Source organism: Pezoporus flaviventris, unplaced genomic scaffold, assembly GCF_033815535.1.
Source record: "Pezoporus flaviventris isolate CSIRO_AGI_PZ_B2104156 unplaced genomic scaffold, CSIRO_AGI_Pfla_v1 ptg000041l, whole genome shotgun sequence".
Classification (NCBI taxonomy): Eukaryota; Metazoa; Chordata; class Aves; order Psittaciformes; family Psittacidae; genus Pezoporus; species Pezoporus flaviventris.
This window is the reverse complement of record NW_026892589.1, coordinates 1,480,044-1,497,844: the sequence shown is the minus strand read 5'-3', so window position 1 is coordinate 1,497,844 and position 17,801 is coordinate 1,480,044. Positions and strand designations below refer to the sequence as shown.

Here is a 17,801-nt window from a genome sequence, read left to right as displayed (position 1 = left end):
CCCTGCCTGGTGACAGCTTTACAGCCCCTCGGGGCTGCACCGGAGCTTCCGCTGGGATCCCCATCCGTGGGGCTGAAGTTTAGGCAAATCATAGCTCGTATGCTAGGAAAACTTAATCCTGGTGTTCAGAAATCCATGAGAGCTCCATCGGGAAGGGGTGAGGTGACCCCATCTGGATGAGAACAGACCCTTGGCTCATTCATGTCTGTCTTCTGTTCTTAGCACCTCCTGAAGGAAGATCTTTTGGTCATCAGGGTAACACCAGGCAGGAAGAAGGATGGGCTGAGGGTGACACAGTCACGATGGATGCGTTTGCTTTGGTGTGGGATTACAGGGTTTCAGTGTAAAACATAAGGCAGAATTCATGTCAGAATCCCAGCCTGGTTTGGGTTGAAGGGACCTTAAAGCTCCTCCAGCCCCGGGCAGGGACCCCTTCCACTGGAGCAGCTTGCTCCAAGCCCCTGTGTCCAACCTGCCCGTTTGTACCAGTTCTGATGGCACTGGAGGGATGTGACTGAAGCCACCTCCTCCCCAGCTCAGCTCCGCACAGCAGTGCCCATGTGGGCACTGACCATTGACTGTATCTGTGTGGGACGTGCAGGAAGGTGAGGGCGTTCCTCTGGCCCTCCTCAGCTGAGCACGGGGTGAGGCACCCAAACCATGCACATGGAGGTAAAGCTCCTGCTCCAGGCTGGTTCAGAGTAAAAGCAAAGCTCGTGTGAGACAAAGCAGAACGTAAAAGGAATGATCCAGAGGAGGCCCCAGGCTGTGCAGTGCCCAGTGTCCGCCCTGCTCCGGGGCAGCCCTGACCCCGAAAACAGGACGTTTGGGTTACAAATGCTCTGGTTTAACCCAACGTTCCCTCAGGACCCGCTGCTGAGAGGCTGCTTGTGTGAAGGGATGCGGCCCCCGCATCAAACCCACCCCAGCAAGTGCCAGGGTGGGCGGTGGTGCGCGGCAATGGGCAGCAAGGAGGTGAACAGGGGCAATGGGTGGGTTTCTGTGTTTAATCAGCTTCAGGTAACTTTCAGCTTGGCTTCTGTCACTACAAAGAACACCGCTCGGTACCTGCAGGGCGGCTGCTTCAAGTCACGGTAAGCCCATGGCCGTGCCTCACTGACCCCGAGGCTGTGGCGGTGGCAGCAGATGATGGCACGAAGCAGCGGTGTCGCACTGGAGCAGGTTGGGCCTGGCCTGGCCGCTGGTGCCACATCCCCACCGTGCCCCGGGGTTTGGGCTCCGGAGCCGGACCTCCGGGAGGTCAGAGCCGGCTGCTGCAGGCAGGGCTGCCCCCGTCCACCAGCGCTGCGTCCACCAGCACGGCCTCCACCTCATAGCTGCCATTGTCCAGCTCCACGGCCATGGGACACAGCTCCTGCCTGCACCGCCTGCACAGAGGGCACAGGACCAGCTCCTGCCTGCACAGAGGGCACAGGACCAGCTCCTGCCTGCACAGAGGGCACAGGACACAGCTCCTGCCTGCACAGAGGGCACAGGACCAGCTCCTGCCTGCACCACCTGCACAGAGGGCACAGGACCAGCTCCTGCCTGCACAGAGGGCACAGGACCAGCTCCTGCCTGCACCACCTGCACAGAGGGCACAGGACACAGCTCCTGCCTGCACAGAGGGTGCAGGACCAGCTCCTGCCTGCACCACCTGCACAGAGGGCGCAGGACACAGCTCCTGCCTGCACAGAGAGCACAGGACCAGCTCCTGCCTGCACAGAGGGCACAGGACACAGCTCCTGCCTGCACCGCCTGCACAGAGGGCACAGGACCAGCTCCTGCCTGCACAGAGGGCACAGGACACAGCTCCTGCCTGCACAGAGAGCACAGGACCAGCTCCTGCCTGCACAGAGGGCACAGGACACAGCTCCTGCCTGCACAGAGGGCACAGGACCAGCTCCTGCCTGCACCGCCTGCACAGAGGGCACAGGACCAGCTCCTGCCTGCACAGAGGGCACAGGACACAGCTCCTGCCTGCACAGAGGGCACAGGACCAGCTCCTGCCTGCACCACCTGCACAGAGGGCACAGGACCAGCTCCTGCCTGCACAGAGGGCACAGGACCAGCTCCTGCCTGCACCACCTGCACAGAGGGCACAGGACCAGCTCCTGCCTGCACCACCTGCACAGGACCAGCTCCTGCCTGCACCACCTGCACAGAGGGCACACGAGGATTGTCCCAGCCCCGGGACGCAGCCAGCGCTGCTCTCACCACGAGGGCTGCCCCGCTTGCATCCCTCTCCCCGCTGCCCGTGGTGTGTTAACAGGAACCAGCCCAGAACGCTGCTTGCCCCATTTGTGACCATACAAAGCTGGGTGAGGGGTCAGACCGCTCACAGGGGCAGAGCAAAGCTGCATGGCCCAGGAATCCCTAGGCCAGAGCTGAGGAGGGTTTCACTCACCTTCGAGCAGCGGGGATGTCTGTGGAGGAAGCATCAGGCCGAGCTGCGTGCCCCTGTGGAAGCAGAGGAGACACCGGTATTCCCGGCTCCCTCGGGAGCAGCAGGGGGTTACACCAGCAGCACTGGCCAGGCTGAGCTGCCTCCGTTCGCAAGAAGGGGGGCACCCAGCTTCCTTCCACACCACCCTTTACCCCACAGATGTGAATCCCGGCCATGCCAGGCCGGCTCCCCAGCCCCTTCCCGCTCTGAAATCCATCACTTCCCTTTCCCCCACCTGTGTACATCCTCACCAGGGTGTAGGAGAAGTCTCTTGCTGCCAGCTCCATGGGCAGTGCCTCCTTGGGACCAGCTGCTCGCAGGAACTGCTCCCGTCTCCCCAGTGCAGCCCGTGTCTGCCCCACAGCGGGCTCCAGGCCCCCGGTGCTCAAAGCCAGATCCAGTTTTCTCTGTCGGGAGAACAATGGGAGGAAGCAGCACAGCGTGTTCACCTCCTGCACGGGAAGGGGCCGCTGGGATCGCGTTGCCAAAGGGAAGCTCACAGCCGGGCTGTGAGCATGGAGAACTCCTGTGTGCCAGAGCCCCCGTGATGCTGCTCCTGCGCTGGATCCCAGCTGTGTGTGGGGACCAGACCCCACCCCAGTTCTCGCTGTGGACCTGCACCAGGTTCTGGTTCTCCTGGTTTTACGTTCTTACTTCCACACAGGCGCCAGAGCTGTGTCCAGGCAGGAACAGTCAGATTGGAAGGAGCTTTTCCCTGTAAGTGGTGTCAGTGGGACAGGCCCCAGGCCCAGAGGGGCTCTCTTCTGATGGACGTCAGGCATTGAGCTCAAAGCTCTCCTGGTCAAGGTCAGCTGCTGCTCCTCCAGTGCCCCAGTATCACGTGAAAGCACAGGTGATACCCTGCTGGGAGTCTGAACCGGCTGCTCTTTGGACACGGCTGCCTGGATGAACCCTGCTGGGCTGTAGCCGTTAATGTGACTGCTCATCACTGCCCTGTCCAGCTCTGTGCTTGCTCACGTGCCAAAGAGTCCCATTCCGGGCTAATCACAGAACCCCAGCCTGGTTTGGGTTGAAGGGACCTTAAAGCTCCTCCAGCTCCAACCCCTGCCACGGGCAGGGACCCCTTCCACTGGAGCAGCTTGCTCCAAGCCCCTGTGTCCAACCTGGCCTTGAACACTGCCAGGGATGGGGCAGCCGCTGTTGCTGTAGGTCCCTTCCAACCCAAACCAGGCTGGGCTCTATGAGTCTCCCCTGGGCTGTATCCACCTGGAGCTCCCACCAGGGCTGAGCTGGCTCCCAGGGCTGCCCTCTCACACTCACTCTTCTCACCGTGTGTTCTCCAGAGGCTCTTCAGACCAATGACCTGTTTGTAACAAACTTCCAAGTGCATCACAACCCCTAAAATCCGTCCTCTGGTGTGGGGATGGGGAAGTTCTCTGCACCCCCCTGTTCTTGAGGGTAACTGGGACATGGGGTCCTGCTCCCAGATGACAGAACTGGATAGATATTGCACCGTGATTAATGGCAACTGGCACGGGATAGAAGCACAAGTAGGTGACAGCAGGGTCAGGGGGACGTTACCCCGAGGTAATGACCCTCAAGGAACCAAGTGCTGGTTCGTACTAAGTACGAATGCTGCTTCCTCCAGAGCCCGTCATGGGCACAGATCCTGCACACTGAGAACCTTGATGGGCAACTGTAAAATAAAGTGTACTCATTTCATGGGCATCAATGAAAAGGAAATGGATTGGGACAGTAAAAATCCCTTTATGCAGGGCCAAATGATGTCCTCACTAGAGAGGAGTGGGAAAGGTGCTTCCGATGAGCCAGACTCGCACAGACCCCGAGAGCCTGAACACCTGGAGCTCAGTGAGAGGTTGTTCATCTCCTGTGAGTGAAGCCCTGATGCTGCTGTAGGAGCTCAGCACCTTCCTGCCCGATGCAGCACGGATGCACCCTGCAGGAATCCCCCCTGCTCTGCCCTTCAGGGCCCGGCTGCCCATGGTGGGAGGGAGAAGCTGTGACCTGTGCAGGGTGAATGCGCCAGTCTGTGCTATCCAGACCCAGTGCAGCAGCACTGCTCCCAGCTCAGCCTGTCCCAGGCACCCCCCGTGGAAGTGGAGGCAGCCAAGAGCAGCAGCAGATGCAGTGGCACTTACTGGGATGTGGAGACCTCTCAAGTCAGTGCTCACTTGTTACCTCCAGTACCATCCACAGCGTGGCTTGTGGGAGAGCAATGAGGAGCTTGCTAATGAAGACATTGCAGTCCTCGGGGTTACTGCTGTGCAGGTGCCTGCTCTGGATCCCACTGCTGTGTTCTTTAATGCTTCCATTAAGCTGGAGGGACCCCCTCAGCTACCCCAGGGAGGTGCTCCGAGGACTGAGTAGGGGGATTGGTTCAGAGTAGTGTATGGGTAAGACTGTGCAGGCTGGTGCCTTTCCAAACTACTTTAGAGCCCACCACTGGCTCCCTTCCTCCTCCATTTCAGTGTCAGACCCAGATGCTCTTTACCAACAGCCCCTTGCTCCTGTGCTTTGGAAACCTGAACAACTGCCAGCACTGCACCTCTGGCAGAGCAGCCAGTAGGTAAAGCCAGAGAACAGCAGATCTAAAGAGGCAGCAGTGGAATTGCATTGGCTTCCTCCATCCTTTCAGTGGGAATCAAAGTGACACAGTGGGTAGCCCTGCTGAAGCTTCACTAGCAGGGCCCAAGCAGTGTTGGGGTGGTTTTCCAGTGAAGAAGCAAAACCACAGAATGATTTTGGGGTCAGGAGGGTGACTCCTCCACAGTAAAAGCACATTTACAGGGGTACCGGTCACGAGGAGCCCTCGCAACGCAAAACCTCTTCACTGCTGAGTGGAAGGCCCTGTGCTTTCTGCAGCACATGGATCCCAAACAAGCACTGCCTGAGCTCCGCTTCGTCAGTGCTATGCCCAGAGCAGGATGGGAGGACGCCTCCTCAACACCCATCTAAAGCTTTCACCCTGGGCACGTCCCCTGCCAGCCTCAGCAGGAGCAGGAACCCCAAAGAGGGCTCCGCCACCGCAGGCACATGAGGCTGAGCTCACCTGCACTGAGGAGAGGAACGCGGCCAGCGCCTGCCCTTGGCTCTTGCTGAGGGATCGCAGCACATCGAGGGACAGGATGCTCGTTGTTCCCTCCCATGTGGACAGCACCTGCGGGTGGAAGGGCGTGAAGGAGCCACTTGGAGCCACTGCAGCAAAGAAAGGGGAATGTGAGGAGCCAAAGACATGGGACAGAGCTAAGGGGTGCCAAGGGAATCTCCAGGGATGCCTCAGCACAAGCGGAAAGGGGCAGTGGTGGTGGGAGCTGGGAGACACCCCCAGCAGCAGGAAGAAGCCACATCCCCTCCCTGCGGATGGCTGGGCTCAGCAGGAAGGCAGCAGGGAATTGCTGCCCCACCTGGAGGAACGGGTTCTCCCTTGAGCACGTCTTCAGGGGCAGCCACACAGTCCTGGGCAGGGGAGTAGGAGGCACACGGGAGCTTCTCCTGTTGCCTTCTTACCAGAGCATCACGGCCTATGTGGCAAGCCTGCATCCTCCGTGTAACCTCGTCCTCCAAAACTCTCCACTGCCTCAATAACCACAGCAGAAGCCTGCAAAATGCAGAGAGCTGACATGATCCGTGCTGCAGATGGGGAAAGAGCAACCAGAAACCTCTCACGGCACACAGCAGTTCTGCTGGGATGGCACTGACTGGATCCCGCTGATGGGCTGAAGCAGATGCAGGAGGAGGAGCTCGGGAGTGAAGGCTGAGTAACACTGAGAGGATGGGCAGGAGCAGACAGACCTCGGGAGACATCCAGAGAGATCCTGTCTCAGTACAGCCCTCTCCAGCTAAGGCTAAACCTGTGGTTTCCTTGGTACCTGTATGTCTCCAGTCCAGGAGTCTTTGTTTTCTACTTGCCTATTTGTGTTTAAGCTGAGGGCAATTAGAACAGGGGCAGACCCCTGAAGTTAAAGGCTGATGCTAAGCTGTTCTCATCTATTTATTCCTAGTTAGAGGGCAGATACTCCCCATGGCTCACTGCCCCCTCTTGGTCTTACAGCAGCCTTAGCACCATTCCCCTGTGGCCTGTGCACTCCTGACAGTGTTCTGTGGCTGCTCTGATCAGATGGCTGATCTGTGGCCTTCAGAGCAAAGGAACAAGCCTGCTGCTTGTCCAACCTCAGTGCAGAGCAGTAACTGCTGCAGGCCTGCAGCTCGTGGCCGTTGCTGGTATCTCCTGCCATCACTGCCCATCCTCTTGTGTCCACCACTCCCCTTTCTACCTCTGCGCTTGCTCACAAGCCCTGCTCCAGGTTAATCACAGAATCCCAGCCTGGTTTGAAGGGACCTTAAAGCTCCTCCAGCTCCAACCCCTGCCACGGGCAGGGACCCCTTCCACTAGAGCAGCTTGCTCCAAGCCCCTGTGTCCAACCTGGCCTTGAACACTGCCAGGGATGGGGCAGCCACAGCTTCTCTGGGCACCCTGTGCCAGCGCCTCAGCACCCTCACAGGGAAGAGCTTCTGCCTCAGAGCTCAGCTCAGTCTCCCCTCTGGCAGGTTAAAGCCATTCCCCTTGGCCTGTCCCTACATCCCTTGTCCAAAGCCCCTCTCCTCATCAAACTGGTCCCTCCATACCTGCTTCCCAGTGTACAGTTTGGCAGCTGGTACCAGCACTCTCAGGAGGAGCTGGTCTTGCTCACTTGCCATGTTGGTTTCTGCGAGTCCAAGCAGACGAACGATGTCCATAAGGAGCAGGAATGCCCCTCGTGTCTGCACCTGCAGGCAGAGAAGTGCGAGCTTCACTGGGAAGGATCTTTGACTCGGGCTCACTCCAGCCTGGCCCATTGAGGTGCTGTGAGACCGTCTCAAAGGGATGTGCAATACTTGGACATGGGCAAAGTGCCACCCGTGCAGACCCACAGCTCCAGAGGCAAAGAGCACTGACCAGGCAAGGCACAAAGCATGAGATATTAAAGGCAGCCTGGGGCTGCTGCTCTTGGATACTGCACTCTAGTATGAGGAAAGGGAATGTGCCATTTCTCAGGCCCACTTGGAGCCTTGTCAGAGCTCCCATCAGGCATCCAGGGCACAAATCCACATCATTCCCAAGGGAAAGGGACATAAGACCACACATCTGATGGCCAACCTCTGAGCACCGAGATCTGCAAGTCTCTGACAGGTTGTTTGCTAAGCAACTTCCCTGGCTGGTTGTGATTCGGGAAGCACTGGGATATGAAGCTCTGTAGCCATGGAACTATATGGGATCTGGTCTTTCCTTTCAGAGGTGCAGCTCTGGCCACAGGCTAAGACCTGCTGGAGCTGTAAGTTATGTCAGGTGCTGACCACTTCCCTCTTCCCCACCTTGCAAGAGGAGTTTTAAATGCTGCTGGACACATCTGCATCAACCTACTGCAGCCCAGGGGTTGTGTTACAGCACTGGGGAGCAGTAGTGCCTGGAGGGGTGAGAGGAGGAGGACTGCGTGCCTGTGTGCCTTCTTGCCGAAGCTTTAGCAGGGGTGGGAAGTGGTGTCCCCTGATTCAGTGAGCAGCTACAGCTCAGCACCATGCAAAGCTGCAGGACGTTCTGCACTGAGGTAAGGCCCACATGTGAAATTCCTCCCAGAGCCAGTGCCAGCTCCCGCTGCGCTCCCTTCCCCTGTCTGGTACTGCCTTAGGTGACATCCACACCGAGAGGCTGCGCTCAGGCTCGGTGCCTTGTGGTGCTGAGCCCTGTGTGGGGACACCGTGAAGACAAACTTCTCGGAAGCTGAAGTGCGTGGTCACTGCTCAGGAATTCTTTGAGCCTGCTGGGAACAGCCCATCTCCTGGTGCATGAGCTACCAGGGAACCTGGATGAGTCTGTGTCACTCTTGGAGGAGACTGTGGTGTCATCCTTAGACTCCAATGCTAACGACCAACTTCAGAGGTCATGGCATATCACAGTAGGTGCATGCATGAACCTTGGCACTCCTCTCAGGATTAGGTTAGGGTAACATGAAGTCCAGCAGAGAAGCTAGGTCCATCATCACATCAAATCCCACTAGAACATGGCGATTCCCCTCACTGTAGCAGGAGCAGCCTGACTGCAGCACGTGGAGGCAGCTGCCTGTGCTCACTACAGCTGAGGATCTCTGCCCTCTTTCCTCACCACAGGTTCAGCTCAGCTCCCCAGGGCCTCACCTCCATCCGTGCTAGCCTCTGTATGTGTAGGGGATGGTCCTTGAGGAGCTTCCCAAGGGCAACCCTCCTGCGGGCACACCCCCTGCTCAGACTGAGCATCCTGGGGAACACACAGCCAGGGGAAGCAGTCAGACCAGCAACCTCCCACTTGTGAGCTCTCCCACCCAGCCACCCCCACTAGAAGAACCCTGCTCAGCTGCACCACGCCAGCCTCGGTCAGCCACCCACAGGCCAACCTCCTCCAGCACTGCTGGCTTCCAGACCTGTGCCTTGCAAGGTCAATCAGCTGCGATGCTGAGCACTGCAAAGTCCCCTTGTCCTGATAAGCTGCTCCTTCAGTTTTGGGAGATCCACGCTGCCTTCACCTTCTCGTGGAAGCTACTGCACCGATGACGTTGTGGATCCGAGTTATGTTCAGCATGTTGGAGATGGAGGCCACTCCTCAGCCCTCTGCAGAGATCTGGAAGCATCAAGGAGCAAAGGCTGGTGGAAGCTGTGCAGGCACAGCCTCGGGAGTGGACACCTATCACAGTGACAGTTGTGTCCCAGACATACAGGCTGTCCGCTCTCTCTGTCTGTCCTCAGGCATCACACAGATCTCCTTGCTTTCAAACATCGCTATCTCATTTTAGCGTGACCAGAGAGGTGGCTTTGGAGACTGTGGATGGATTTTTAGCAAAGAATGGCCACGTTCCCAAGTCAGCAAGTGCCTGCATGGAGCTCGACGTGAAGCGAGGGTGAAGGAGGACGTGGGTAAAGAAGCAAAAGTAGCAGTAGCAAAAGTAGCAGTGCAAGCAAGATAAGAAGAAACTGGACTGTGCTAAGATACCAAACAGTGGACTGTTAGCAAATTTCCAAGGTTAAGTTCCCATACGCTTATTGTTACTGGTTGCCGTGTGCTGCAGGAATATGCATCACAGCACAGTATACTGAGCTATTGTATAAGTATTCAATCATCATACAACAAGCTATTGAACATGTATCTAATTATACTACAGCGAGCTATTGATGATGTATCCAAATATTATACAGCGAGCTATTGTAACCATAGTTGCGGTGTATTACAAGGAAATGTGTCTGATTATAATAGAGCAAGCTATTGTAAGCTGAGGCAGAGAAACAGTATAGAAAGGACTGATACTCTATAATAAATGGCTTTGGTCTGATCATACTGATCTCTGAGTCCATATTTTTTCTGTGGCAGGAGACCACATCAGCATGATCAGTTCTGGTCCCTCAGAACGGTCCCTCGCCTGGCTCAGTGCAACAGGAGCAGGGAAAGGACCAGCCTGAAATGACTTGTTTCCTTTTTCCTTCCCTCCCATCTTTTCTTGAGCTCTTTTCAGCTCTGCCCCACACAGCCCCATTGGTGAAGCGTTCTGTGAGGTGAGCAGCCAGCCACAGAGGTGGAGGAGAGGAACTTTTCCAGCTGGTATCACTGTCAAACCCCACCCCACCCCGGGTCCTCTGCTCTGCATTGTCAAGCCAGCCCAGCCCCAAGAGGAAGGTGGAACTTTACTTGCTAGCTCTGCTTTAGCTCCATCCAGCCACAGCTCTGCTGTTGCCATCTGCCACATGCCTGACTTGTCCTTCAGCCTCTGCACTTGGATGTTGTTGAGCTTCCCCTCCTCATCTCGAGCCTTGAGGAAGAACAGGGACAGGCCACCGGAACCCTGGAGCCATGGGAAAAGCATGCAAAAAGGTTTCATTACAATGAAAGAAGGAAGAAGAATGGCCCTGCTCCTTCAGCTGGCTCCACCATCAAACAGGACTGCTTTACCTGGCCTTCAGTATCCACTTCCCTGGCCAGGGTAAGTGTCACATCAGAATCAGCTGCAGATGTGAACCATTTGAAACCGTAGAGACGATACGTTCCATCTGGCTGCTCTTGTAAGTCACCTCTTGTGATCAAGGTGGAGTATGGATTAGCTGCTAATCTCTTTCACCGACCCTGGGTAAGAAATGCAGCCAGAGGTAAGTACTAGAAAGGAAATCTGCTTCACTGCAAGGCTCTCCAGCAATTGCTCCAGGCTAAGGGCTGGTGATGGCAGTGCTCTATAAGCAGAACACACCTGGGTGTATAATCCAATGCCTCCGTGTCTTTAGGAGTTACCACAGCCCAGTACAACAAAGGGTGCTATGGAATCAGGAGTCCTGCCATGATGCACACCTTTCACTCCACAGCTGACCCTTTCACTTCTTCACCAGGGAACCAACTGCAGCTTCAGGGGATGCAGCTGATGCCCCTGTGGCTTCCTGGCCCATCACAGTATTGGTAACATTCAAAGCTGAAGGCCAAGAATGCTCTCAGTCTCAGCTGGGATGGGTCTGGCTGGTTCAAGGTTTAGATTATAGGGCTAGATAGGAGTGTGTTATCTGTGCAAGGAACACAGCTCTGTACCTGCCTGTGCTGCACGCAGATTGGGCCTTTTCCTGGTTAAAAAGCAGAGCTATGCAGAGGATTTGGATGACTTTTGCTCAGGTTTCCCAAACCAGCCACCTGGCTTTATAAGTTCCCCATTTTCTCAGTCCTTGCTCACACATCTGGCTGCTGCTGCAGCTGCTTTCCACCTCAGAACACATACCAACATCAGAGCCTCCCCTGCGCTCCGTCATCCACTGGCCAGAGGTCCAGAACTGCTCGGGTCGCGGGATGTCAGATGGCCAAAAGCCTTTCTCAGAGATCCAGGAATACCCAGAGACTGTTCTGGGGGAAGGAAGAGGAACTTAGGATGACGATAACACAGTAGATGAAATTAGGCAGTTGCTTTCACAACCACTCACGTCCTAGGCTCCAAGTGGATCGTCTGCAAGCAGGCGAGCAGGACACCAAGTGTCCTGCACTGCAGCACATCTGCACCTACTGCTGAGAGCCTGAACCTGCCCAGCTCCTGCATGGCTGCTGGAGCACTGTGCACACAGAAGGTGCTCACTTGTGTTCCATCCCTGGGGTTTCTGCAGTGCTAGACATCTGGACAGAGAGCTTTGAGAACAGTATCAGCATGTGTTCATAGACACTGGGTGTCAGCAGCACCCAAAGAGCTGAAGGAAAGAGGTCACTGCATTATGCTTTTGACCCTTATTGAATGGAAATGACCAGGGCTAGCTCTTCTCTGCATGGACACAGCGCAGAGGGTGCTGCCAAGATGCAGGGGCAAATCTTCAGACAGTGACTAGTCTTGCTAGGTTGGTTTATTTACATCAGGTGTGGATCTGGACCAGACAGTGAACTGCAGCTCCACACCAGGAACAGGAAAACAAACTATCTCACAATAAGCACATGGGACACCTTCCCAGCTACCTGCAGTGCCACATGTGCAGCAAAGGCTTTATCGTACCCAGTGCTGTAGGTAAACAGAAAAGCTGGGCACAAAGACTCTGTAACTAAAGGAGAAAGGCAGTGGGAGATGGAGCTGAGTCACAGAGCAAGGGAGGGCTGTGCCCAGAGCCAGATGGCAGATGAGCCCTGCTCCATCCTTGGCCAGTGCTTCAGTCTAACCAGCACTGCCAGGACATGGGCTGTGCCCTCAGCGCCCAGCTGAGCTCATACCTCAATGACTTTGGCTGCCCCATCCGTCATGGCCAGTGGACAGTTGAATCCTCCAGAGGAGCTTGAGAACAAGTAGAGTTTGGCAGCCTGATGCAGGCGGCTATAGGAAAGAGAGTGAGGGGAAACAGATGGGTTAGGCAGCAGTGCCCCAGCAGGAGGATAAAACATCTTGATGGGAAGAGAGGAACAAAATACAGCCAAAGCAGGTGAGAGTCAGACTGCACGTTTCCAAGAGGGCAAAACCTGCTTCCTCCAGAAGAAGAGCAGCAGTTTCTCAGTCCCAGAGGGACAGCCAGTGCAAGGCTGGCTGGGAGGCACCTTATGCCAGTGCAGCTTTTAAAAGTAAGAAATGTGGGTCTGTCTCCAGAGGCTGGAACACAGCAAAACTTCAAGTCAAATCCTAGCTCTTTAGCTGTGATACAACTAATGCATGTAAAGTTGGGGCAGTGCAGATTGCCAGGCCCCAGGATGACAAGTGACATCAAAGAATATTATGAGCAACTGTAGGCCATTAGTGACAGCTTCTCATCACTGATGTGGAACACTGCAGCAGACAGACACTGCTGTTCAGTGCAGCAGTAGGTGTGCTTTTGTCCATGCATCATCTGGTACCTGTTATACAACTGATTATACCTCTCTGAGAATACCATCAAGTCGTTCCCATTCTCCCCACTTACCTCGTTGGAATATCTTCTCTCACAGGCCTCAGCAACCAGCCCCTCTTCTGCTGCAATCTGCTTCATCCTCCTCCAGGCTGAGCAGGTGGTGATGTGATCCACACACCGTCCCCAGGCATCATACTGCCGGAGCACCGGCGGCTTCAGCGGTTCCCGAATCTCTCCGGGTCCCCCTCCACCTCCTGCAGTACCTGTGAACAGCAAGAAGAGCCCTTCAGCAGGCTCCTGGAAGGCAAGGAGCCTCATCCCACCTGGAGTGGCAGAGCACTGTCCTCTGGGACTAGCGGTCTCTTGCCACTGAACCCTTCCATGACTCCTGCAACGCTGCAGGACAGCCTGCTCCTCAGCTGCTGCTGGCACAGTCCTGCTCAGTTGTCACTTTTCTCTTCCCCCAAAATCATTTTTCCAAGTTACTTTTGGCAGCATCTCTGAATTCTGCAGGAGACAGAAGAGCTTTTGTATTGGGGCTGAGAGTGACACAGATGCACATGGGCAGGGGGGTTGGATGAGACGATCTCCAGAGGTCCTTCCAACCTCAGCCACTCTCTGATTTACTGCTGGAGGAGAATGCCAGGGGGAGAGCTGCCAAAAGCAGAAAGCCTCATCTGTGCAGGAAAGCTTCCACTGGGCTCAGGAGTTACCTGCCGATCAGATTAGAAAGGGAGGGATGGAGCAATCATTTGAGCTCCAGCCTGGCGCCAAGGGTGCCTAGCTTCAAATTTCCATCCTGCATCCGCCCTCCTGAATGGCCCTGGATGAGGATTCACGTGCCCTGTCTCAGCCAGGCTTGGCTGGCTTGGACAGAGCGGTGTGTCTGTCTGTAGTTAACAGAGGGAAACCAGCACCCGCAGAGCAGGGGCTCATTCCCACCCTCCTGGACACCTATTTCAAGGTGACAGCAATTGCCTTCTGCAAGTGCTCTCCACTGGCTGTGGCCAAAGCCAAGGAATGCTGCCGAGGCTTCACTAACCTCACTTGCAGAGGATTAAAATTAGGCCAGGTGGGCCCAACTTCTAGCACTGCTGGACCCCCATCAGCACAAATACCCCCAAAGCTGCAGTGGGGCTCAGAGGGGCACTGATCTACACTTGCTTTCATCAGAGGAATGTTTTGCTGTTCATCAGGAGATGCTCGGTTCCTCCTCGTAGAACAATTATGGAGGTGAGTGCTGTAGTTGCTGTACCCAAAGTGATGCAGTTATAGAACACATTAATTTGCTGGTGATGAAATACAAACACTGTTTCTTCCTCTCCTGCTTCCCCCTGTATTGACTTTTCATTAAGCTCCATCCCGTAGGATTGATTTGCTCACGGCCGTGCTGTTCAGTGCGTGCACCGAGGATCACCACACACTGTCCAGTTACTGCTCTGGAAGTCTCCATCCTCAGACGAGTTTTCCTTCAGGTGAATGGCGAAATAGTGTTAAAAATCACAAAAGAAGCCAAATCCATGCATGAGAGCCCTGTCAACTGGCACAGCTCACACTGCACCCGTTTGCTGCCAGTGGAGCTCAGCTGGGACCAGCGTATGCCTCCAGTGCCTGGCACCTTGACAGCAATCCGAAGGCTCTTCTAGAGGCACAAGCTCCCAAGGCAAGGGTCATGAATTTTGCTGATCCCTGAAGCACACGAACCTTTGAACTGTTTCTCTGTGGGCAGAAGAATGACTCTACCAAGCAGGTCTCTTGGTCAGCACACCACAGAGAGCCCAAACTGCAACAGCTCCTTCACCTCATCCATGGTTTCTAACCCCCCCAACTGCCCAGCTGGGAGCTCACCCCCTGACCCTCACAAACCAAGTGCTGCCCAAGTGAATGTGGTTGAGCTGAAAGAACAACGTCAGAGCTCCTATGCTGGTGATTGCTGAATGTGACCCACAGCAGCCTGTGCACTCCAAAACACCTACACCAGGGTACGGAGAGGACGTCTGTAAATCCTGGATGTCCCTGGGATGAGCGTATGGGAAATGAGCACGTTACTGCGTATTGACAGTACAAACCTTTCTGTTAAAGGCTGTATTTTCAGGGGGATCAAAGAGCAAGAGCTCAAAACGATGCCCACAAAAAGCAGGTGCTTTGTTCTCCAGAAACCACCCTCAGATTGCTCCGTTCATCCCGTGTTCACCACTGAACACAAAGGAACCCACCCCCAGCGTGGTGCCTGCTTCAGTGGGACACTGAGCTTCATCCGGCCCTGCTCTCCTGGAGAGGAAGGGGTTGACATGGAGAGCTCGCCCTGGGGCTGCTGCACGAAGCAGAGCAGTGAGGCAACGCTTTCAGCAGTGAGGCAACACTGCCCCGCTGGGACCGAGCACAGGAACGAAGGGAAGTGCTGCTGGTTCCCAGGTGGATTTTGCAGCTGCTTTTGTCTCTTTGGGGAAGGAGCTAAGAGCAGCTCTTGCTCCCGGTGAAAGACAGCTGAGACCCTTTTATTCTTTGGGAGATGTGAATCGTGCTTCTTCCAAAGGTGCAGAGATGGAGCAAGATCTTCACGGTTGCCCAAAGGCATCCTCCTTTCTGGTCTTCTCTTCCAGCAAGAAGGCCACAGCGGTGCTTAGGGAGGCCTCTTTTGAGATGGCTGCGACAAAAGCAAGCTCCCAGCACTGCCACCACACTCTGCAGGGCCACACAGACCAGGAGAGCAAGCAGTGGCAGGGAGAACATCGCTGAAAGGCAGGTTCTGCCTTACAGGTCATTGTACTGCTTCTGCTGGTGTAAATCATGGAGGGAGGTCACACTCTGCTCTGAGACAGCAGAGCACAGCCACTGACATGAGCTGCCTTCTCCCAGGGGTTCCTGTAGGCCTGGACCCCACGGAGCACAGACCCACAGTGCGGGGTCTCACCCACCTCTCCCCACCCCTGCAGTAAGTAAAGAGCCTTCCGTGAAGGAAAATCAGCCCTGAAAAGCCAATGACCTGTGCTGAGAACAAGCAAACCCCAACGGCCTCTGCAGCCTCTTGAACACTCAGCTGAGGAGAGCCCTGTTCCTTTAGGAAGAAACGTCCTTAAAAGCCCCTCTTCGCTGTGGGAGAGGAGAGGAAGAGCACAGCAGAGTTTGGGAGCAGGGCAGCCTTTTCCCTTGCTCTGAAATGTCTTTCTCTGGACCATCAGGCAACAAATGACGCTCCCAAAGCAACACTCATATTGCAGCAGCCAGGACCCCCCTCAGCCCCTTCTGTTCACGTCCTGGCAGCACTTTTCACCCCTTTACTGAGTCAAAGAGAACAAGCTTTAGAGTAGGCTGATGAATTCCCCCCAGCTCCATGCTGCAAGGCACAACCGGGCCAAGAGACACGGCCAGTTCACAGCCTCAGCCGGCGACCCGGGCTGCGCACAGGCGGACCCGCAACGGCGCGCTCCAGCCCTCGGCCGGGAGGTGTGCCTGCAGGTAGCTCCGCAGCGAAGCGTCTTCCAGACACTGGTTCCCAGTCTCGGGCTGCTCACGGAGCGGGGTCTCCATTCCTCTCCTTGCGAGGGGCACGTCCAGGCCTCCCGCCCCGCGTTCCTCCCGCACACCGACGGGCTGCCCCTGCCCCGCGCTCCTGCTGACTCCTCCGCCACTCGGTGCTTGGCACCGCTCCCAGGCACGAGGCAGGATGCGACCCGGCGGCCATGGAGCCCCGGATCCCCACCAGGGTAGGTGGGAGGTGAACACGACCCTGCAAAGCCCCGCGTGTGCCCCGGCCATGGCCATCGCCTCCAGCCCCTTCCTCTTGGGCCAGCAGCACCACTGCTGCTTTGCTCCTGAGCAGCGATGGTGACTTCTCCCCTCCCTCGGGGAGGAGCTTTCCTGCAGCTGTTCCCAATGGAGCTGGGGAAAAGGTCCTTGGAAAGATATCAAAAACGGGCTGGGAAACGCCGTGTCCTCCCCTGCCAGCTGGGCAAACCATCACCGGCATTCCAGGGGGGAACTGGGCAGGGGGTGCTCCCGCCAGCATCCCCCCGCATTGCTTGGGATGGCAGCGGGGTAGAGATGAGAGGAACAATCCCCATTTGCTCACGCGGAGGATAACGGAATACCTGGACACGGGGCAGGATGGGTGAGCCAGGTTATTCTGCACACAGGGTGCTGGTGAGAACGCGGCATCCCAGAGCCTGCGTGAGTGGGACCACAGCAAACATGGAGAGGGGCTTTGGGCGAGGGTCTGCAGGGACAGGCCAAGGGGAATGGCTTTAACCTGCCCGAGGGGAGTCTGAGCTGAGCTCTGAGGCAGAAGCTCTTGGTTATTATGACACTGGACCGGTGCTTAAAAAGCTCTGGGGCAGCCAAAGCAGCTCCTGATGAAGTCCCTGCTGCCGTTACTTCGGCTTGGGATGCCCTCAGGAGCCTCTCTCGCCCTGCAGCAGTACCAGAACCTCCCACGAACGTGACTTCTGCCTTTGAGTGCTTTAAAACCTGCTCCTAACGGGGTGACGCCGAACCCCAGCCGGGGCTGGGCTCAAGGGGCCGTAAAGCTCCTCCAGCCCCAACCCCAACCTCAGCACTCGCAGCCCCCCCTCGACCCGCGCCGCACGGGCAGGGCCGGGCCTGGCCTCGCCTCCCGCCCCCGGTTCCGCCCTCAGCGCCGCGCGGTTCCGAGGCGAGGGGAGGGGACGGGGCCGGGGAGGGGGAGCCGCGGGGCCGGGCTCAGGGACTCGGGACCGCCCGGGCTGAGCGCGGGGAGGCCGCGGGAGTCAGGGGGCGGTGGGTGAGGGACTGGGGTCGGCTCCGGCCCTGCTCCCGGTGCAGGCCGCGGGTGGGGCTTGGGCCTGCACTGAACAAAGAGACCAGGAGGGTTTTAAAGGGGCCTTTGGGGCCGTGGCGGCTGTTTCGGGGCCTCCTGCAGCCTCCTCGCACCTCAGGTGTGAGGGTGCTGAGGCGCTGGCACAGGGTGCCCAGAGAAGCTGTGGCTGCCCCATCCCTGGCAGTGTTCAAGGCCAGGTTGGACACGGGCTCGGAGCAAGCTGCTCCAGTGGAAGGGGTTGGAGTTGGAGCT

At 56.6% G+C, this 17,801-nt stretch overlaps 1 protein-coding gene across 1 annotated transcript; it reads right to left on the bottom strand.

Moving 5' to 3' along the window:
- Positions 1 to 1,261: 1,261 nt before the first annotated feature.
- Positions 1,262 to 16,519, bottom strand: LOC133275646 (acyl-CoA dehydrogenase family member 11-like). Its single transcript, XM_061465671.1, is given in 17 exon segments — positions 1,262 to 1,388; positions 2,408 to 2,474; positions 2,679 to 2,853; positions 5,478 to 5,585; positions 5,936 to 5,954; positions 5,956 to 6,026; positions 7,055 to 7,195; positions 8,600 to 8,699; positions 8,965 to 9,059; positions 10,123 to 10,272; positions 10,380 to 10,528; positions 11,185 to 11,241; positions 11,244 to 11,301; positions 12,150 to 12,255; positions 12,831 to 12,972; positions 12,975 to 13,024; positions 16,197 to 16,519. Coding segments are annotated over 17 exon segments (1,938 nt in total).
- Between the last annotated feature and the right edge of the window lie 1,282 nt (positions 16,520 to 17,801).